We start from the raw sequence: 23,769 nt of genomic DNA, 5'->3' as shown, positions 1-23,769 counted from the left end.
CCCACAACTCCACACAAACGCCGCTTCCATGAATCACACACAGCCACAGGAGGCTCCGGCAAAACTTTGTCGGCACAGGAATCCATTATTTAACAGCCCTATGAATACATATTGAATGTTACCTTTGAAAGTCCCCTTCCGTACTGACTCAATTTTCCACTCCACAAATTTCAGCTCTGTGAAAGACACTGAAGCCAGGAAGTCGCCATTTAACGAAAATTAAATTTGACTCTTCCAAGGCATTGGTAACGGCAGGTACAAATGAGCAGACTTAAACTTCCTTGAAAGTACCCTTTTCAACATTACCCGAGCTATCTTCAGTTCTTGATCGCTATAAATGACAAGTTATTGCAGAAAAAGGTTGGAATGGATGAAGGTAACCTTATGGCTTCTGGGCATAGAGTCAATCATTATGTGATGTTCCGTGAGATACAAGGTCTGAGGTCTTACAGTATCTAGTATGAAGGTGTCTGTGGTCAAGTGAAGAGATATTTGTTGATTGTCAGGAAGTGCTGAACAGATACCACTGCATGGTGGTGTGAGGGACTAGTCAGATCATACCACACAGTACAGCACTTCATAAAATGTTCTTATTTCCAACCAACAGGGCAAATTCACTTATCAAACAGACAAAGGATATCCATAGTATGCACTATCAGGATTTAGGATTATTGGATAGGAAGTCTTTACGATAAAAGGTATCTCCGTAATGCTGTTTTGGATCATAGTCAGAAAGGAGAAACTTATCACACTAGATTAGAATGTAAGATTTAGGAAGTCTTCTTAATTTGTCTTGTGGTCTTCCGCTCCTCTCATTCATCAAGCACTTAATTTTTGACCAAGAAAGAAAAGCTGGCTCAATGGTTGCGTCTGTGCATAGTGGCAGTTAAATTAAGTCTAGGACAGGATTTCACCACCTGATCCCAGCCTGCTGAAAAATGGAGGAGAGGAAGCTGGCAAAATTAAAAGTTGGAGAGAGGGAGAACCCTTGTCCTAATGAATTGCCATCATTCAGTGTAAGTAAGAGGTTTCTTGTGTAAGGCCCCCTTTCCGCTAGACAGCAATCGCTGAGGAACCATACAGTGACCATGATTGGATTTCTGTAACCCTTAATTCTATAATTGAAAAATGATGCAAGTTGTAAAAGTATGATTGAAAAGACAACAAAACACACAAAGCATAAAAGAATATGTTTTCTATCTATGAAATTGTGTCAAATGTTTGCTTGTTCAGTGGTCACTCAGCGGCCACTCAGTCTTTAGTGTATTTAGATAGGATTGGAGCTTATATGGGATCCGCCAGGATAAGGATAGTGGGGAGAATGTACGAAGAACAATGAAAGAATTGAGAAAAAAGACAATAATTCAGAAGAAATTCAAATTGAGAAGAAAACTGTGAAATAACAGTGAGTTGATAAGAAAAAAGTTCTGCCGATGTTTCACACACACACACACACACACACACACACACACACACACACACACACACACACACACACACACACATGGACCCCACTCAATTTCTCTTGGCATATCCCTAATTCTTCAGGTTGATTGGGTAAGGTGTTATGTAACTACATGTACATTTAGTATACTGTAAGATGTTTCCTTCCAACATTCTTAACCAATTGAACTCAACTATTATAAGATTCTCTTAAGGATCATGGTTCAGCAGTACCTCTGACACTTAATACAATTAAGAAGATATCAATACCGCCTGTATAACTGTTTGGCACTGATAACAATTAAATCTTGGTATTATCACTAGTCTTGTAGATTATCTGAAATACAGGGAATTTCTAATGACTGTTTATGGGAAGAATGCACCAAAGCCTGGAAGTGTGTGTAGTTAATACTTAGATCTCCCAGTGTCAGGGCCGATTAGAAGTAGGCTTTATAATCTGCCTGTAGCGCAAGGAGGGTTAATGTATAGGTCAATTGGAAAAGTTCCACGCACCCACAAACATGTAGGACACAATGGCCAGGTGGCCTTCACACTCTCACCGGTAGAATGGCACACCAAAGAAGATTGTAGAGTGGGAGCATAAAACTGCAGTGAACCGTATATTCTCGTTATTATAGAACTCCCCCCTTCTCCTTGGTCTGATTAGGTTTTTAAGGAATGGAGTAGATAAAAGTACAGAGAAGAAATATGTCTCCCTTCTATTGTTGCTGGCACCAGGCCATTACCAAGAGTAATGTAAAAATTGCAGAAAAGTCTGAGAATTATCACAGACATTAGGTTGAGAAATGGGAAATTGTCTTAAGGTATTCTAAAATGTTGGGGTCTATATGTCTTGGTGGCTGAGTTGTGAAATGGCTCAAACTCAAAGAAAACTGTCAAGTCTCCTGGAAATCTAGGAAACGTCCATTGACTTTGCTCACCCTTGGAAAAGTTTTATTCCTGCCAGTGTGCTTTAGTCCTTCAACATTTTGTTGCATGCAACAGTGACATAGTTACTCTTTGTTGCCAACTCATGCATACACATGTAGTGCAGCTGACAGAAGAAGATCAGAACCAAATTTAGGTAGAGTCAATTTAAAGAAGGGGTCATGAAGCACTTGCCACCTGAGGTGAGGTTAAGAGGGATGTTCATGTAAGAGAGGCAACTTGGAGGCAAAGTAAGATATGTCACAAGGTCAATGATAATAAAGATGCACACTCCAGAAGAAAGGCCAAGTTTAAGGTGCAGGTCACTGCCAGTATGATAATGGTACCACATCTGCTATCATCACTCTACCCTCACACCTACAAGGAACACAGTGTAGACACGTATAAAAAACTAGGTGTAAACAGTATATTTTACAGTGATAACATGGTATCATCGCTATTACTCACTTGGTATAAAGGCCTTAAGTAATGTCCCTTATCTTATCTCACAACAGTACCATCGAAGATATTCTCATCATCTGATACTAAAAAGGAGGTGGTAACATTGCCTACAGTCAGAGGCGGCGGCACTAAATTTTGTAGGGGGGGGGGGAGATAATTTGAGATGAAATGTCACTATGACAAGTGCCGAAGGTCGACAATACTTGAGTATTGGGGGACGACGCCCTCCCAAAATATTATTTTTCCGCCAGAGCGCGACATTGAAAACTTTGAAATACTTTATCCATTGAAACGCTATTTCCTGAATTTTGAGGGGCAAATTTTGCTCATAAAGTATGCTAAGGTTAATGTCATCTCTGAAAACATACAGACGGGTTTCAGCTTGAGTTTTGGGGTGCGACGCACTCGAGCCCACCCAACATATTTCTCGCCGGCGGCAACATTTTCCTTCGGGAAGATTTTCAAACCTTGCAGTTCGGAAGTATGCTAAGGTACGTCGGAGAAAATTTTGAGAGGCAAATTGTGCCGGTAGAGTAGAGCTAAGTTAAGAAAATCTCTGTAAGTGAAAAGATACGCAAGGGTTTCAGCTTGATTTTTGAGGGGGGGGGAACAGCGCCCCCCTTGTGCCGCCGCCACTACCACTATAAAAGCCAAGAAAATATGTATGGGAGAATGTTAGTGCATGTTAGTATCAGTACTGACAAATGTTTTACCACTTCTCTGTTCACGCCAGTCATCGTCGCTTGTCTTCCTGTTATAACAAGTGTTTCTCGTTAGCAAAAATGAATGATATGATTATTCGGAAACCATAGTGCTTTCATATCAATCAGTTAACATTGTACGTTTTTATATCCCGGAGTTATTCGCAGCATTGTTTACCGTAATGTGACTTCCTGGTGGGGTAGAAACAAGGCAGCAGTTTCTCTATCTGTTCTGTCCTTTCAAGTGTGTAATTGGAAATTGATTGATAGCCCAAATTAGGGATGATATAATTAACAGCAAATGATGCTAATTGTTCTCAGAAGGCTTGGCAAGTTCCTCAGGGAGCAGGAAGAGAAGAGGAAGCACTAGATAAAGATGTTCTTCCTTGGATGAATATTGGATCCAAAAGTGTGTGCAGACAGTACATCTGTCTCTGTCAAATGCACCCCCCTCCCCCTGCCAAGAAAAGTGTTTTTGCTGCTGTTCAATTAAAGGATGTACAACATCCTGAACATGCAGGCTTCTCCAATCAGCCATGAAAAATGAGCAATGAGGGATTTTTCCTTTGCCATGCTTTACAAGCGTTCAGGGGAAATTAAAAGCCCTATCAGGCAAAATTAAAAGCCCTAATTAGTCTGATTAACAAGTAGCAGATGCTCTTTGCATAGAATGAAGCTCAATTGTTCTCAGCAGACAGAGGAGTGATGGCTTTGCTGGGGTTTAGAGACAGGAGGAACTTAATCATTTTATTCTAGTCAACCAAGCTGAGGTGGATACACTGCAGTGGTAAGGAGATAGCCGTAGGAGGGGAGGTATGGAGCACATGTCTTTAATCTGCCTTATATATATCTGATAAGTCTATGTTATTGTATCGGGTTAAAGCCCATTGTTATAGATTTCAGAGGTTAGAGAATGGGCTGTGATTATTGTGCTTGGATGAAAATCCATGGAGTTATAGCTTTTCTGTTCAGGGAAAATGTTCTTCTCAACGTTTGTCTGATAGTTTAGCATTTACTCTCCTATATCAGGGATGTCTCCTGTTTTAATGTTTTCCGTCCCACTCATTGTTTGGGAGCCCATGTTGATTTTCGTTGTCAGATCTGCCATTTTAAGCTAACAAAAAGAAAAATTTCAGCAATTTCATGTCATGAAATTTTTGTCCATCCCAACTAGAAAATTTCCGTCCCCAGACGGGGGGACAGGTCCTGGAGACAGCCCTGGTCTAAATTTAATGTATGTCCAATAGTTTAGTGTCTATATGCAAGATAGCCTTATCACAGGAAAAAAATAATGACGTTAGCCTTGCACTCAGGGCTCTAGCCAGCGCCAGTTTTGCCGTAAATTTACGGAACTTTGCTGCGTGTTACGGAAAAAATTCAAAACCAATCCGTAAACCTTGACGGACAAAAATCACGAGAAAAGATATAGACAGGGCTTGAACTTTTGCAAAGATCTCCAGAAAAGAAGCGGAAGTTTGAACCGAAGTCGATTCAGGCCATTTCTATCTCCGCCGGCGACAGGTGACAACCCCAAGGTAGCTTTATAGTAGACAAACGGAGGCGCGGAGGTTGCCAGTGGTTCATGGGCCGAAAAAAAATCAGCGTCGTGCACCCCCCTCCCCACTACCAGTGCCCGACTATTCTGGTCGGTCGCATCGGGCTGACGTTTTTTCTGCTGTTTTCCCCGGTTCACCGCCAGTCATAGCCACACAAAAAATACTCCGGTAGTTACCATGCTTTCCGTATTTTTTTGTAAACATTGTTAAAGTTTTACGCCGAGTTACACGCACTTTCGTCCCGCGCGCCGCGAAAACTGGTGTTGAGAGTTTGAGACCTCAGAATCAGATACTTGTATCATCTACCAATAACAGCGTTCGTTCACACCGCGTCACGGAAAATCGACCAATGACATGCAAGTCTCGCGGTTCACGAGATGATCTGAAGCGTGAATCCGCGAGGTTTAGCGCCTTCGGCGCTCGATATGTTAGGTTTATACAAATATTTTGGGCTTACGGGATTAAATTTCAGGCTGGCTAGAGCCCTGCTTGCACTACAGGTTTGTTTTACAGAAGAGTTAAATGTATGGTTGGTACAGGTCCTCCAGTCTGGCACTTGGCCATCAGTGCCATTTCTTGGGACCAATAAGATGTTAATCTTCTTCACTTGGCATCAGACAAGGGAGGCAACTTAGCTGCACAAGGAAGGTCCTTGTACCAACCAGGTCCAATATTCCAAAAGGAGCCCTTTCACAATGCAGCAATAATTTATCTGGCCTTGAAGAAAGGTTCAGTTCAGTTCAGCTGTGGTGGGGATTCTCGGGTGTCTTCATCTGCCACCTTTATGGCTTCTTAAGTGTGTTTCTTTCGTGAGTGGAATTAAGAAATCTCTGATGTGGAATACTAAAAACGATCAGAGTAAAAAGTAAGTGACTTGTACAGTCAAAACTGCCCAAGGAGACCACTCAGGTGACTGTCAAAATCAGGTCTATGTAGACAGGTGGTCACTATAGACAGGGTTCTTACAGTGCTGTGTCAATGGGCAAAACGGCCACATTAGCCTGGTGGTCCTTATGTAGAGGTACAGGATTGACTGTAATCGGAATTTTTGCCCCAAAGCACTTGGTTGCTCATATGTGCCTCACTCTGCTACATTTGTATGAACCTATCTTTGTACCAAAGTTTTATTTCAAAACTTAGCACTGAAAGGTTGGATTGAAGGTGAACATTTGCATTGGGCTCTCATGATCATTTGCACCCTTTCTCTTTCAGGACACTTTTTCAGAACTTCTGATAGTGATATATGTGTCTTCCCTCATCATAGCTACTCACTAGCTCCTGTTTTCTATTGTTACATTCAACACCACAGTCTGGAGACACTGGGTGAAGTCATCATTCCCTCCAGGGCCCGGCTCCCCTTGTAATCCATTCATCCAAAGGATAGTGTGCCTAATTCCGCACAACCTTAATAGTACTCTCATGGGGAATTGCCGATGTGGTAATATCAAGTGCACCCCCTTCTACCAATACGTCTTAAAGTATGCATTTGGACCAGGGAACTGCTAATGAAAGGATGCTTGTTAAAGGCAGATTGCTGAAAGGAAAGTGACAAAGATAGATGTAGGGAAGTGAGTGGGCTCCATAAAATGCTATTGCCCAAATGACATTGAACGCTTACTCTGAAGATGTTCCATCTCCCTTGACATTGAACAAGGGAGGCAACTTAGTGGCTTTGAGGAAACATAAACTTTCCATTCCTTAACCCAATACTCTTGGCAAGGCCAATTCAAGTCTATTCTGTCTTTCTTGAGTCAACCGCAACATGTCTGGAACATCTTCTATACAAAGGTCACCAACTCCCTTGACTCGATCCATGTACTTGGATTTGAGCTTGTTATTATAGCTAAAACTGGGTTTTCCTGTGTCCACAGCCCAAAAATGCCCCAAACCAGATTTTCAGCATCTTAAAAAAGTATCAAACCCAGACCATAGGAAGTATAGGTGATATGGAAAACTTATCCAACCCCCTGTGTCAAATTGCTACAGAAATGGGATCCATCCATCCATATAGATTGTACCTAAGATCTTCAGACACAATGTTTATCTATAAGCTATGTACATGTATGTTTCTTAAACTTCAAGATATATTTTCCAATCCAAGTTCTAGTCATGTCTTAGTCATAGACAGGAGCTAGCAGTGTTGACTTCTTTTACTAGTCATTGCTGCATTTTAAACCCAGACATCAGATTAAATCCTGTCATTGTTAGAAGTGGGCTTCATAATGTTGATGCCTGGTCATAGATTGAATTACTTCAGCCTGATGGACGTTCTCTAATGGCTCCCAGTAAGTGCACTTGTAGGGGAATTATTGCCAAGAAAAGATGGGGAGTACAGTATGTCATGTTTCCATCTAAGTTGTAATGGTGTCAATCTGTTGACATATGCCAACTCTCAACCAGATTGGAAAGCAGCCGCAGCCTTGAGCAGCCTCTATCCTTAATGCAGGCATCTTTGTAATGCTTCCTTATCATGGTGGATCAGTGGGAAAACATAATAGGTATCATTTTCTTAAAGAAAGTAGTGTGGGTTCATGATTAGGATGTGCACATTAGGTTATGCAGGCAGGAAGATGATTATGTACATTAGTGTGTACTGCCACACTTGAACACTTAACCACACTGTAAAACCATTGTCACTATTGAAATTGCAGATGAACTTCAGAAAGGTGAAATTCAAACTTCCTCAGTACAGTTTCTGCTTTTCGTGGAGTATATAGAGGAACTTCAAAGACAAAGATGCTTTAAGATTCAGCCCGACATGGTGAAAGTTCATTCTTTTGCCCTTTCATTCTATCTTCCATTTACTTTATTCATACATTCATTCATTCATTTTACAGGTAGATACACTCAGGTCTGTGACCTGTTTTTTATGTGTCCCTGGATACATAGATACGTTACATAATATACAATGATATAGCAAGTTAAAACCCAATACCAGTCCTAATATGAATGTTGCATTATTGTATTTCAATGTTTCTCTATATTTCCATTCTCAGTCAGTACTAATGTTTTGTTCAATCGCTATCATAAGCTATTTTGCTGTGGGGAATGAAGTCATTCCATTCACAATATAAACATGTCCTACCTCCAAAGGAAAAGTCAGCTCCTACTTTTCCACCATGAAAATATACAAATGGATATTAATTCTATTGTCATTTTTTGTAGGGCCAGCTTGGACAGGGGGATGATGTTCTGTTCCTGAGCGAGCCGACTCGGATCCGACACGATGCTCTGAACGGTGCGGTTGTGCAGATCTCCTGTGGAGAAAGTTACAGTGCTGCTCTTACAGGTACCTGAGCTTGAACTTGTACTTGACTAGGTCTCCTCGATCTTCAAGTAGCCTGCGCCAGGGACTCCATCTTTTTCCTAACTTCCCAGCCAGTTCCTTTAAGTTCAATGATATTTCTGTCTGCCACTCGCAGAAATCTGGTAGCATCTTCCATTTATACAGTCCAAGCCCTTCTTACAGGTACTGGAGAGAAGTCAGCTAAAATCATTGGAGGGAGGGAACTGAGTCAGATTGACCAGTAATATTAAGCAGGATGAGGAATCTTCCTTTTTTGACAATCCTTGGTCTGTATTCAGGGCTTGAAATACTGTGTGCATATGCACTTTTGTACACACAAAATTGGAGCTGTACACCTAATTTCGACAGGTTGCACCTAGATATTTGTGTATAGTTATTTATTCAAAAGTACCACTGTACACAAAGCTGCGTATGGAATTTTGGTCCATCACAGTTTTTCAAATCTGAAAACTGTTATTAGATTTTGCTGACATTCTACTTTATCTTATGTCCTGCACCAATTTTTTTTTTCTGTGCACCTTCATTTTACGGTTTGGTGCGCCAGTGCACCTTTTCCCAAGAATCACCTTGAAAAATTTCCCAAGAATGAGCCCTGGTATTTCATTACTTTCATTGCTCCTTTTGACTCATCCTTTAAAAATAGCTTTAATCCTTTCACCTGCATATTCTTGTTTTCCCTCGGTCAATGGGGAGGTGTTGTATTATTTTACCACATCATCCTAAGCCCAAATCTTCAACAGGTTTCCCTTCCACCTGACTCCCTCTCATCTTGACCTCCGACCTTTCCAGTTCTCCCCTGCTGCCAGCCACCTTCCACTTCAGCTGACATGCTGCAGCATTAGGAGAGATGGGGCTTGGCACAGACCATGGAACCTTAATTATCCCATAATCCAGATGACAACTAACCTTTCTTCCCCTCTTGGCCTTGTGCCCACAGAGAAGCCCCAGCTACCAAGGGTCTATCATTATGAGGCAAGTGTGGTGGGCAACAGATGGAATTAACTCAATCAAGGACAAGATATGTGACCTTTTCCCAACGTTTTTATCACCTCTTCCAGCAGGCCCAAACATGCTTCGCTTTCATAAGGGATTATCGCATTTTCTGTCTTAAAATGATTATTTTTTGTAATTGATATATTGCTGATTCCAATTGTTATCTACAGGATTTGTACAGCTTGGGAAAATCATTTTCCAGGCCTTGCAAGTGTTGAAAATTTCATCAAGGGGCCGAGATAGAGGATCAGTTCTAACTTTCAAGGATGGATAAAGACATTAATATTATCTGATGCAAACCCTTCCTGGCCTTAATGATTTCTGTTACACAACCAACTGCTTCCTTCATTGGAAGCAAAGTTTCACAGAACTGTACATCATTTTCATTTATTTAGCAGGTCATCAAAATGTTGACTTGTGACCTTTAGGAATATCATTAGCATATAACAAATACAACCTTGTTAACCAAAAGCAGTGTGCTATTGACACAACAATATCATTGTGCTATGGTAAAAAAAAATCTAGGCATACATTGGTATACAAGTGTACATGTAAGTGCAGGTGCACCCCCCCTCCTATTATGGATTGTTCCAACAGGAGAAGTTGGTGTCACTGATGTTGTAAAGGTCTCTACTGTCTCATCTTACAGCCAAGAAGACTGTAGGTGGCTCGTCATTAGTCTTCTCTAATAAGTCTGACCTTACGCTGTCTTCCTTCATTTCCACAACCATCCAGCTTCATCCTAGCTCAAATTACCAAAACCCACATAATGGCTCGGGATCATAAACAGGGAAAAGATGAACATCCAAGTATAGCTGAATAGACTTAATCAAATTTTTCCCCCAATGCCGGAGTAGTGTGTTGTTCAAATGCAGACTCATATTGTTTAAGTGGTAGTGTCAGGTATAATTTGATTTGTGAAATGACCTTATAGGTTGATCTTGCCTTCTCTAGACAGTGGCGCTGGTTATATCCCCTTTGTAAGATAAAGCAAGTAAGGAGTATACGGTTAAGCTTTATCACAATAGAATCTGACTCCATAGAAGTCAATGGGGAAGACTTGTGTGTTGAGGAGTACTTTTATGTCCAGATGATACATCTATAAAATCATTGGAAATGATGTCATCATTCTTTGCCATCAGTGATTTAGAAATAGACCATGGCTAGCACTTCAGACTTGCATGGTGTTTGTCTTTTCATCCCAGCTGTTTGTGCATCTAAAATGATAAAGACATCTAGAGGAAAGCAGATTTGTCAGTTTTGCAAGAACATTTCTCCTTTCTCATTGTTAAGCATGACACGTTTCTCAAGCATATCATTGTTTTATCAGTAAAATAGTGACTAGCCTAAAAGTATACGATTTGCCACAGAAGTTTCTGGTGCTTGAAAGTAACTCTCTGCTACATCTATCTGATACCCTACCAATCTTGTCCACACAAGTTAGATATGAGAGAGGTGACATTCAGTGACTTGTCTCCTGACATTTGGTTCTGCCCTGTTGCCTGGGGACATTTGTCTCTGCCTAGTTTGTGATGCTAATGTCATTGGACCATCCATCTTCTCCTGACATGTCATTGGGCTACCTGTCAGTGACACCATGTGGCTTCACGGATGACATCTGACATCACAAGTCGCAACCTGCGCCATCCTCCACTCTCATTATCTTCAATATAACCACATCAGGCTCTGATACCCATTGTGGCTACTGGTCCCTCTACTCTACAGAGGCCATCCCTAATCAAAGTTCAAAACTCCAGCATTAAATTAACCTGTACTTATTGACCTGCAGACTGACTTTGTCAAGCCCTTTCATCCTCTGCCAATCCCTGCCCAGGCACGGGACAGAGAACGCTTTGTTCTCAATTGGCAGAGATACCCCACGACATGTCTGTGATGTCAGTTTTATTTCCCTTGATAGCTGAGGGCCTATTTCCTCATTTGGTTTATTGGGACTTTGGTCGGGCCCTCTCCCCGTAATCTCATCCACAGTTGTGTATTAGGGTCCCCTCATTCGCCCACGAATTGTGCGGATTTCATTTCCCCGGGAAGAATTAATCAACTGCACCTAAAATTTACTCTACAGACTAATGACATTAGCATGTGGTGTGTTCGGAGCGGTGGTGAGTTAGAGTACCTGGGTCTGTAAGACAGTGCTGCTGCTAATGTGTTCTGTAGAGAGATTTCCTTATTAGCCCTATTGCTCCTGTAAGTGGGACAGATTTCCCGCCTTCCCTTTGAATGCTCTGCACTTGATTTGTCTTGCTGCGACTTCATGTACATGCATGGTGGCTTGAAATTAGCCGACCCGGGACGGATTCGCCGCCTTATACCTTTCTACACAAATAAAAGTTTCATCCGCATCCTCTTGACTCCACCTTTATAGTAGGATTACCATTAATTCGGCGCATCCAAAGCCTCATGTATGAATATCGCTGTGCTAAGAAGCAATTCTCTGCTGGGGTTATTAATATTTTTGTAATATGGGGGCATGCAATTTTAGCCGCATTGATTTGGTCTTTAATATTTATGAAGGGACGGTACCCTGTCCAGCAACAATTTGCAGTGATATTAACTCTGATCTAACAGAGTTCCAGTGATGTGAGGTGGCTAATTCTGATCTACATTCATCGACAGCGGGGAATAAGATCCATATACTCAATGTACCATGCAGTATGTACCCTACCATGGGAAGGCAGCATTATGCCCCATACATCTTCCAGAGGGGCAGGTTAACCAAGCTTAATCCGCCAAGGAGAGATAACTTCCTGCTATTGATGGCCTGTATGGTCTAAAGCCCCTGGTTTCAGCAGAATGGGCCTCAGTATTGCCGGGTATAAACTCTCTTACTCTGCTATGAGCAGGACAGTCGGATTTAGATCAATTCTGTAAACAGTTAGGGCCTGGTTACAATCATTGTACGATTGTTGAGAAGTTGCAAACTGAGGACATTCTTGAGATAGTCGTGCATGTGTCGTACAAAATTCAGTCTTGTCACAAAAAACACTTGTCTTAGATCCTTGTTGGCTCTGTCACAGCCTGCTTGAAAATTCTATGACAACCAAATTGTACAACGGCCTACGACCATTATGACCATGCCATTGCCTGTCTTTGCTTTTTTTCAAAGTATAACCTGTGGCATAAATGTTTCTAATTTTGTGCTTCTACCACTGATTTTTGTGGAAAAAGCAAAAACGAATTTGAACAACTTTGATCTTCGCAATCAAAAAAGTCTACCTCAGATAAGGTTAAATGGAGGCTCACTCAAGTCTGAACAAAATCCTTTTAATATTGTACTCTGTCTTGTGTAGCTGTCATTAATACTTTATCCACATAAAAGGTTCTGTTGTAAGCTAGTATTCAGACTGTTAGGCTGATAATCATACCCTCCAAGTAACTGGAATACAAGTACAGATAATAACACTGTACAAGTGCCCACCTGTACATAGGGACCACCTGGCCAATGTGACCACTTTCTGGTGGTCTCTTAGATGATTTTTCCCATTGACACAAGCCCTGAGTCGTCTTCTTGGGCAGTTTTGACTAATATGTGTCACCAAATCTTTTCCATACAAGTACAGTATACAACTAAAAAAGTCCAACTTTCCCTTGTAGTTGATAAACTCCCTAGATATATATTTTTTCTTTTCTTCCTTTCCTAGATGTTCTAGAGTTGGGTGAACTTTGCATTAGGGGAAAGAGCAGTCAGTCACATCATCTGTCCATTTCTATGTATATAGTATACAACTGAAAATTAAATCTTTCCCTTACAGTAAAGGAACCCCCCAAACACAGTCTAGTTATTTTCTTTTCTCCCTGAATGTTGTAGAGTTGGGTGAACTTAACATGTGTGGAAAGAACAGTCACATCATCCATTCATTTCTATGTATGTAGTAATATTAGTATACAATTAAAATATTCAATCTTTTCCTTCCAGTAAAGGAACTCCCCCAAACATACTTTATTTATTTCTTTTTTCCCCCTGGATGTTGTAGAGTTGGGTGAACTGTACATGTGGGGAAAGAACAGTCACATCATCCACCCTGACCTGGCAGCGACCCACAGGATCTACAGTCCACGCAGGGTTCACACAGGCGGAGCGTGTGTGCGGAGGGTTGTGTGCGGGGCTTGGCACGCAGCTGCGCTCACTGGGAGGCCAGGTTGGTCCACTGTCACATCCTTGAACTCTGCCAGCTCCCCTGCCTGGGCCAGGAAATGAGTCAGAGGAGGGGAGAGTTAGGCACAAGGCCAGAACAAGTACATTCTATGGATGACATCTACACACCCAATGATTTTTGCCCAATTTCAAGAAGGAAAATCCTGTAAATGGAAAAATATCATTGGTTTGCTCTTCTATCGCAAAATGTCCCAGATGTCGTGACGCTGAGTGTGGGTAGCCTTGAGTGTAGCTATCACACCAGTGTCACTTTATGCACTAGTGTCACTTTATGCACTTCTGAAAATACAGGAATATGGCTGTGATACCATGTTTTGTCACTTGTTACAACATTTATGGTCTCTATATTGAAAATTTAGGTATCTTATATTTTTTTGCCCATCTTGTTTTGTTACATTAGATTTGGAGTTTGCATATGATGTCATCCATAAAATTTACCTGCTGTGGCCTTACAGCAATTTTAAAGTTGCTGATGAGAAAGAGGAACAAGTGTAAGAGTTGGTGTTCTCACCATGAAAGGATCAGTTTTTAGAGGGAAAAGGGGGTGTGGTCCACATGTAGTGACTTAAAGCATTGATTTATGTACTTGAAGAAGAAGAGGGCAAGTGGAGAATTGCCAAGATTGAGGCACACAGGTGTTATTCCAAAGCCATTCCTCATACCTGCGACCCCATTCACCCGTGTGCCTTTATGAAATAAACCCATTTTCCTGTAATCAATCTTACTAAGCAACATTCCTGTACATATCACATTGGCCATGGCACCGGATTACACTAATGACTCCACCTATATGCATGGAGGCGCTGCGCTCGCTTCCCATCTGATCTGGGGGCTTTTGGAATCCATCTCACCTTTAATCATTTACTTTGCGTAATTCATTGTCATTAGTGGGAAAGGAGGGGCGCATTTGGCTCAATTTTTGGCTAAACCCTTGATATTGCATCAACATGATTGTAAAGCGATACGGTCAGAAGTTCATGCTAGCCCAGCATTGTACCAGGCAACTATATCATCTGTATTAGTTAAGGGTATGGTAGTAATTGATGTGCATGCATGCTCGTCTGAGTATGAAGCATTAGCCTCACTTGGAAAAAGTCGAATTATAACCGAAAACATTAGGGACAAACTCGCTCTTTAAAGTCACCCTGGCAAGGGAAAGTTATTCAAATCACAATGTCTTTTTTCTTTTGATGTCACTCTGATATATACTAATGCAGGCAATACCCTTCCTGGCTACCTAAAGAATAGGAAGTCGCGATTTAAGTTACAGAGACTATAGAAGGAATTGTACCAAAGTTGTTCTCGCCTACAAGTTATAAGACATAGGGCTTCAGAAATTTACTTTCGAGAAGGGCATTAGCTGCATTTGATGCAGTACCAAGTCCAATGACATGCAGCAAATCAGACGATATTGAAGCAGTTTCACACTGAAATGCACATAGGTAGCAGTCAGCTTATTGCCTGCCTATGCAAGCAGGTCAAGAGTCAAGGCAGAGTCGAGCACCAAAGTCAATTACAGACACACATAATTTTTACAAGGTGAAATGTGTTTTCGTAATTAACATGTTCTTTGAAGTAGAAACGTCAGAAGAAAGATTGGGTGCCACCATGGCCACCTCTCCTTGCAAGAGATGTTATTAAATGTGGGAAGAGGGAATGCACACCTGCACTTGGCTGATTTGAAATGCACACAGCACTTTTGATCACGCTTCAGAGTGCAGGGAGCACACTGGAACTGCATTCCTCCGGGGAGAGCATGCATAGTTCTGAGTAAATCAACTTGTAGTTGCTGCATGACAGCAGTGGCCTTTCCGAGAGACTGAAAGAGAAGGGCACATCACTTGTCCCCTTTGCCCTTCCTGAGTGGAGAGGCAGTGGTACCATCAATTCAAACATCTATTAGGCACAGAAAGAAATTACATTACACATTAGAGCTTCAGTGTATGGGCAAGATTTAGCCTATTCATGCAACCATTTTTGTCTTTCCCCCGACAATATGAAGATTGGCAGAGAGACAGCAAAGCCGGTGACCTTAGTGACCTCTCTGACTCAGAAGACCTTGAGTCTGTTGCTGAAGGAGGGAGCACTTCTATAGCCTGGTCATGTGATACAATCAGCTCTCCTCCCCAGGTCAGTCAATGTGTTCTCTTTCCCAGGTCTAGTTGTACCTATTTCAGATTTCAAAGAACATGGATACATTTTATTTAATCACATACTTTATCAGCATCAGTTAACAGTTTGTTTTGGAACATCCAAGTATCAAGCTGTAAGAACAGGTAAAAAAGGTAAAGTAGACCAGAAAGCCTATATTTATACTTAAAAGGGTTTTCATATGCAAGATGAAATAGTAGAGCTTACTGTAATAGTAAAGCAACTGAAGCTGGTCTCAAGAGTAAATTTGTTCATCTCTGTGTTGTCAGAATGTGACGTCAAAAGCAGCAATGGAGAAGGGCTTGGAGAGAGAGCGGACCAAGATTAGCCTGGCAGAGTTTTACGCAGCCACCCCCGAGCCAATCCCCAAGGGCAGAAAGCCAGATGAAGCTATCCCTACAGTATGCATGTTTGTTATTCTTACAGTCCTTCATAGTTTATGCATGATTGAAGTCATTGTTAGCAACCCAGTCTGTGTCATTGGAAAGTGTTCACACTGTTTTATGTCTCATTTAGATCAAGTTAAACTTTGTTACGACTTTTTATTGTGACAGTTTAATGACTTAAGTTACAGTTTTCCATCTGTGTGAATGCAGAAAGAGCAAGCTCCCAAGGAAAGGTAGACTTTTGGAATTGAATAATTTTCTTTTTGTCACCTTTAAAACTACTTTTGTGGAACAAAACAATGGTTGCACCTGCCCTACTCCAGCTAAGACAGTCCCGGTCAGTAATTTTGTTCCCACAGGCAATCTCAACTGTCAATCATAATTAGACAACAACATCAGATGGACAGTAAACACACTTAAATTTATCTAGTCTGACTGATAAAGGAATAGGTCCTTGTGTACTCTCAACAATTGGAAACTTAACAATGAAATTATTATTTTTTGATAGACAGCCTCATGGCCTAACTACCTCACAATTTCCACACATCTGTTTATTCAGCTCAAATGTTAAATACGGTATCTTCTTTCTCACATAGGAACATCTTAGACAAAGTGAGCCAATGGAAGCCTTTGTGGAAGAAACCCAGGAACAGATGACATCAGAAGACAATGATGGCAGATTTGTGTATGATGATGATGAATATGAGGAAGATGAAGATGATAATGAACTAAACGACTTGTACGAAGATGATTATGAGGAAGAAGATGATGATGACATGTCCATGTCCATAACCACCACCAATCATGATACCAAATGTAATTCAGAGGTAATAATTTCTCATGATGAAATGGGCAAGATGAGAAAGGAGGTTGACAGTACTATGCAAGAACTATGCAAAACCGAAAGCAGCATGTCCACAGAAAGTCTTCCCCTGTCCAAAGAGACAGGATATGACAGTCCTATGCAAGAGCCGTCTGAAAAGGAAAGAAGAATTTCCACTAAAAGTCCGTCCAGATCAACAAAGCTAACAACAAGTGCCATGACACAGTCTTCAATTTCTGCAAGAAACAAGCCTCTGTCACAAACTACTAAGCCATCCACTGCCTTCCAAGACCGTCCAGTTCTAGAAGACTTGGAGATGCACCCAGAGGACATGTCTATGTTAGTAGATGAAGGAATTGATAGTGAGACAAGTACCACTTCCTTGGGGTCTTCACCTGTTGGATCAAATAGCAAGAATAATGTCAGTTTAACTCCCAGCATTGAACATGGCAGTAGTAACCTACACAAGGGAGGAAAAATCCCAATCATGCCTTCAAAGCCTCACAGCCAATCAGAAAACTCGCAGTTCCTTCCACGGTCCCGAACTTCTATTTCGGGTTCAACAAATCGCAGCACCAGATATATGTCGAGGCCACAGACCCAGGAACATCATGCAGACAAAGCGCACAAAGTCATGGTGACAAACTTCGGGTTCATCGACCTGCCTACAAGCAGTCAGAGGGTAGTACACCCGCCACCAAGGCCAAAGACTCAGGCCAGGTCCAGGCAGGCTAGAACAAGGGATGAAGCATCTAGACATGTAAGTGTTTAAATCTTAAAACATGACGAACTGTACTGTGTTACAGCCAACCTATCTTTTATGACATAAGTGTGTTCATTGTGTCAAATATCCATGTAATTTTGTTCAATTGTGTGTTGGATGTTCCCAATAAGGCAATCGTGAAACTATTCACTCCACAAATTGTTGCTGTATTGTCTCTCCTTCTCTTTCTTGCTGTCAGAATGATGGAATAGTATCCTTACTCATCTCTTTCCTATTCTGCTAGGTGACAAGAAATATTGAATAGACCAGAACAATAACATATTGTAGAGGCAGCCTATCCATCCACCTGATTTGAGTGCGTCACTCCCAATATGAAAGCACATCCCTTTGTGAAAGATCCCGGTATGATGGATAACATAAATAGTAAAAGACATTTGCCTGTGTATTGCCTGGAGGCAGTACTCCAGACTTCTGTTGGATGCCAGGTGGTGGCTAGAGGCTTACTAACTAGCCTGGTCCCCTGACCTTACTGTTAACTTCTGACATCGGCTGTCACATCCCTTCACTCAGACTAGTGGTTCTCAAGCTAATCTTTTACAGCAACTGTCAGACCTGCTTAGTGTAGGTCATGTACATGGTTGACATCCAAGCTATTTTTGAGGCCTGACTTTGCTTCCAAATTGGCACGGCCTTTAATTGATATATTGAGTTCATCATCTGGCAGAAAGGTTGTCCATTCAATTTTTGATATTTTTTTTTTTGTCTTTCAGAGTGGGGGTCGACCCATGGTTCCTGTCCCACCAAGCAAGAGACCCTCCACATCTTCTGACATACAGTCTGTCGCTTCACTTTGGAGTTCGAGGGAGATGCCGTCCAGTAAACCTGTGATGTCTCCCAAAATTCAGATTCCGTCCAGGAGAAAACCATCGATCCTTAGAAACATTGCTTCCTCCGCAAGTCCTCAGAGCCAGGATGCTGCAAGTCGCAGAGTAGAATTCAAGAAAAGTAACGTTTCTCCCTCCGAGAAGCAAACATCCAGTCCAAAAAGGGACCCCGTTGAACGTAAGCCATACCTCAGGTCCCATCCGTTCCAACCCACCAGTGTGCAAGAGAGGAGAGGCAGTGAGGGCATGCGATCTAGGCACAACCAGGATGTATCATTCCCAGCAGGTGGATTGCCTTTGTCCAAGGTAACAGGCTTGACCAGGTATCCTCTAGAGGGGCCTGGTGCAAGCCGGAGTTCTGATGGTGTGAGTCCAAATCCACTTGTCAGCGATGTAATGGGCCCCAGCTGGGAACAGCCTGTGTTTTCTTCTGGTACTGCCTGGAGGGCTATGTCCAGAGCCAAAGATCCCATTCTGTCAGGCTCAAAAACAGATCCCAAACCACCACAAAGGGGCAAACGAGGTGAAGTAGGGCCAAGCTAGGCAGGGCAGAGCTCAAGTAGTGCAGGGCAGGAGTCAGGCAGGTCAGGGCACACACTTGCATGGGCAGTCAGGCCTGATTATGATACAGGGCCTTGAGGCAATACTGCTGTCTTCTCAGAATAAAGGGATGTGTGTCAATAGGAGAAAAACAAGTCAAAATAGAAGTGGTTGGAAAGGGACCAAAAAATTAATCCAATACAGTTGCAATACTGGTATTTGGAAAGGATTATCTAGAGATAGCACAGAGACACACTACCAGCATAAGTTTTGTATTAAAAGACAAATGTGCCGAATGTGTAATCATGTGATTTGAGCAATTGAAGATAGCATATTTTTATACTCCTGATCTGATGATGATTAAATTGTTATATTTGAAACAAAAAGATATATAGATGAGTGTGGAAGAATATCATTATCTTTTGATATAGCCAAATATTACTCTTGCTGTCAAAATGTTTGCTGCTGTGTGATTCCTTTGATCGTTGTTTGTCGCGTGTGAATTTTGTATTTTTCAAGTCATGATGAGAAGCTAGATTGAATATCTTTTTCATATCAATGTTGAAAATGTTTACAACAATTTCACTTCTGTTTGTGTAAAGTTAGCTGTGATTCAATCCTTTGTTTTGTCTTTGTTTCTGCCAGTTATGGTGTAAATGTATGTTTTTCTGAATAAATATTTGGTTTTAGCAAGCTGTAATGATTTTCCTGATTATTACCAGAACGTGTGAAACAAGTGTGGTACATGATGTATTGATGGTGTGATGGCAATACAGAATGGTGGCAATCATATCTGGGGAAGCTGTTCCGCCAGCTATTTGTCTGGATTGATGTCACATGTTGGCAGTTCGAATGTACCTGCTCTTTGGTCCAATCAGGATCACTTGTACCCACTACCCTCCAAACAATCAATCTCTGCTGCAGCATTTGTCTCAACCTCAATAAAGCCAAGGTAATCCCTTAACTAATCTGAAGTCTATAGCTGAAATCACAGAGTGGCCACTTTTAATTAGATCTATGCTGCGACATGTAACCCAATAAATTGTTGGGGGATTAGAGGAATGAGACTTCTTCCAAATACAGTTGCCTAGCTGTATGGCATATAGGTCATGAATGTGGCCTGCATTCTCGTCCGATTCTGGGTTAGGATCATTCCCAAAGCTGCTAGTTGTAAAAATAATCTATCTGTTTGAAATGCTGCGCAAGGGGCAAGTTCTCCCATGGCCATTCCAATTTCTTCTTTAAACAACCTGTTTCTTTCATCAACATACTATGCCAAGAAAGCATTGTCTCTGACTTATTGATTTTCTTCCCGCCATTTACCTCGTGACTTAACTTTAACCTTCTCCCTGCTGCCTAACCCCATAACCAATACAAAGTTGGTGCCAAATGGCTGTCTTAGCACACTGAAGGTTATAAGTTTTAAAGTAGCCCTGTATGCCAGAGGTGGAAGTGAATAAACTCCGCCGCCATCCCTTCTTGCCCCTCACCTGAGTAGCACTTGTTTGCTGATGATTAATCAAGGGAAACATGACAGGCCTGAAGGCTAATCAGGGGACCTGTAAACACTGCTGCAGTGCTGAATTGATAAGTGATGTAGGAACAATCTGCCCTCTTAAATTTGTCCACCATTCATTCTCCAACCCGGCATCCTAAAGTATCTCCAAGTTTCTATCAAATACACAATTCCTAAAATGATGTGTCCTGTTGCTAAATCTGATACATGAAATATAGGAGTGATGCAAGTTTGACCTGCAATAGGTGGTTCCTTTGGATACAAGGTGGCTGCCATGTTTACGTTAGTGAGCCCCATCAGGACCGAGATTGTTGTGGACTTATTTGAGGATGAGAGCGGGGTGTCCACTCAACGTGTTTACTGTCTTGCCTGTTTGTGTACCTCCCAGGCCACAGCAAACATCTCGGACAGCCCAGACACCACACAAGTACTAGCAGATGTCAGAAGGGAACGGTTGGGCAAACATCTGCATAGCATAGTTACAATGTCTTGCAAGGGTGTGTGCCCCTCAAACACTGCTGGGCTATGTTAAATCTAGAGACATGTCATAGAAGGTGCCAGAATTAATGACCTAGATCCCAATGTAGGACAACTCCACATTGAAAACTAAACACAGAGCAAGGAAAGGCTGATACAAAGTGTAATGCTGTCACCTTTTGAATGCTGTATGGAAAATGTAGTTGAGTACTTGAGACACAGTCGATTCTATTGGTCCACTTCATTTGGTCATACATGTACAAGATTCTAGTTGAATTCACTGAGACATGGCAAATGTTAATCCTTTTAGTGAACAAATTGCAGACCATCCTCAGTGCAAAGAGTTGTCAAAAAGTGTGTTCACTTCTAAATACAGACTACAGGCAATGGTTATGAATGGTATAAACTATAATGTGCACTAATAACCAACTTATACCTGTCAACATTGTAGATTTTGTGGTTTCTGTTCTTGATGTGTACAATATTTAAGATTGTATTGGCTATCATCCTTTTTTGCATTTCTTAAAAATCTATTCAGTAGAGTCAGATATTTTTTCTACCTGTTTTCTGAGTCGGGTTGGTATGTTCTGTAATCATCTTCATTTCATCAGCTGCATTCCTCTGAGTTTTGGTCCCTGTAGATTGACCTAATTAGACAGGGCACGAATATAATAAACTTCCAGTCCTCTCTGTTGACAGGTCTGCATGCAGGTCTAGTGCTTTAATGAAAGAGCACCAAAAATTAGAAGAGAAAGTTTCCAAGGCAAAGCTGAACTCCTGTATCGTTTGTCTTCTTTTAGTTTTAGTGTAAGAAAAATGTTTGTAAACTTGGAAGTACAGTACCTATCAACTGTTATCTAACATCATTTTTTTACAACTTAACTACTTTATTAGGTTCTGTGACATGCATAAAAACAAGTCTTAACAGTTAAATAGTGGAGCAGCCTCCTTTGAGAGGGACAATACCAGCTAGCGGTGTATTGTTCCTGGGTGACAACAAAAGGCGTTGTATAGAGATAGTCATCTGTGGCCGTGTTCCTTTCACGGGCTGGTCAGTCTGAAGCCGGATCAGTAAATGAGATCTGAAGTGTTTAACTGACCATGTCAGTCCCAGGCCGCTGGCACAGACAGCCTTGTAGCGTGGATCATTACCCTGGCACCTATTTATTTACAACAAAAAAACATATCCTATTTTACTCCACAAAGGTGTGTGTAACGTGAAATCTATAACTTTGAAAGGATGACTTCATTTGGGATGATGATATTGACATTTTACACTACTACCATTCAGCATTATGAAAGTGTAGGACTGTCTACTCCTGTGGGTGCTACTGTAGGGTATAATGGTTAGCCAGTTTATACGGCATGGCTTTTCTGAATTAACCCCATTATGCTTACTTGAACACATCAGTGCCTATTTTGACTGTATAAAAATGAGCTCCCAGGGGTGATTTCAGAGACTACGATCTCTGTCACAAATTTCGGCGGCATTTACTTGTGTTGCACTGGTTCATTAAAAAAAGTCTGGAACCTTCATACATATTTGTAGACATTTTTTCATTGTGGTCTTATTTTAAGGTTTGGAAATGTTTGAGACATGTTTGAAGTATTTCATGAGTGAAAAGGAAGACCAAGAAAGACAGTACATAATAGCATAATGTTCATATATTTACATATGTAAGCTGTCACTGATAGGGTATATCGTTACTATCCTAATTTCAGTTCAAATTGTTGAGTCTTCTGTTGTGTTTCCTATTGTTCCCCATCACTTTCATCAGTCCTCTTTCTTCCTCTACCCAGTCCTTGCTCCTGTGTGTACCTCATGGGTCCGTTGTGCTCCGGATCCTGACTGCTTTGTCAGGGATAAAATTGTCCATTTGTCCCATTGTACCCGAAGATTTTAATCTGAATGGTCACAATTAGGCCTATAATTACCTCCTGTGGAGAGGGACAATGGAGAACAATAGGTCGGTATTGTCCCACGGAATGGCAGTCATGGACTCTGGTCGCTGTCCCGGTGACTGGGTATTATGCTAGAGATGACAGATGCTAGTGCTGACCACAGATCACTATATTCCCCACGAACCTCAATCCGTTTATTAACAAGTTAGTGAACCCATTTTCCCCAAGGAAGTCCACTTTTGTTTTTGTGAAATAAAGGTCCGAATCTTTTTTTTGTCAAACACCAAGATTTTAAGATGCAGTGAACAAGTCTATCTGTACGCACTGACAAGCCGTATCCTATTCAAAAGTCAGTTGAGTTGTCACACCAGCAATGTTCGCTTCAGGTCCTGACAAGTTAACAAAGCATGGCTCAACACATATTCTTCTTCATTTGATGTACATGCGATGCTCAGAAGGATCACAAAACGTTCTCAACAAAACCCCAAGCGATGGTTGTTGCAACTTTTACTTTTATGTGTCGTGCCTTGTACAATTGTAAACTAACTCCCTTGGGCGAGTGGGCAGTAGAGTGGAGGTAGGGGGCAGATTTAATCAGACCTGTGGCCGGGCTAGAGACCTCAGCACTTTTCCTTTTAATGATATCCCATGGGTCCGGACAGGATGGACACGAATGGAACGAGATTTTTTCCTGTGAAAAAATGTTCTGCTAAAACAATTTGAGCTCTAATCTTAAGTCTGTAAATATCCTGGCGACAACTGCCGTCTTTCTAATACCATATTACGTTAGCGGTCTCAACGTT

The 23,769-nt window shown here is 41.5% G+C and overlaps 1 protein-coding gene across 1 annotated transcript in view; it reads left to right on the top strand.

Moving 5' to 3' along the window:
- The window catches only part of LOC136428226 (uncharacterized), an 87,865-nt gene extending 68,094 nt beyond the window's left edge, over positions 1 to 19,771 (top strand). Inside the window, exons 10-15 of the mRNA XM_066417565.1 lie at positions 8,255 to 8,378; positions 13,382 to 13,546; positions 15,566 to 15,693; positions 15,984 to 16,115; positions 16,697 to 17,683; positions 18,418 to 19,771. Of these exons, the coding sequence (XP_066273662.1) occupies positions 8,255 to 8,378; positions 13,382 to 13,546; positions 15,566 to 15,693; positions 15,984 to 16,115; positions 16,697 to 17,683; positions 18,418 to 19,074 (2,193 nt within the window). The 3' untranslated portion in view covers positions 19,075 to 19,771. The remainder of the gene's footprint in view (positions 1 to 8,254; positions 8,379 to 13,381; positions 13,547 to 15,565; positions 15,694 to 15,983; positions 16,116 to 16,696; positions 17,684 to 18,417) is intronic.
- Positions 19,772 to 23,769: the final 3,998 nt, after the last annotated feature.

This window comes from Branchiostoma lanceolatum, chromosome 2 (genome assembly GCF_035083965.1).
Source record: "Branchiostoma lanceolatum isolate klBraLanc5 chromosome 2, klBraLanc5.hap2, whole genome shotgun sequence".
In the NCBI taxonomy this organism is placed as follows: Eukaryota; Metazoa; Chordata; class Leptocardii; order Amphioxiformes; family Branchiostomatidae; genus Branchiostoma; species Branchiostoma lanceolatum.
The sequence above is the reverse complement of the archived record's forward strand: the minus strand, read 5'-3'. Positions and strand labels throughout refer to the sequence as shown.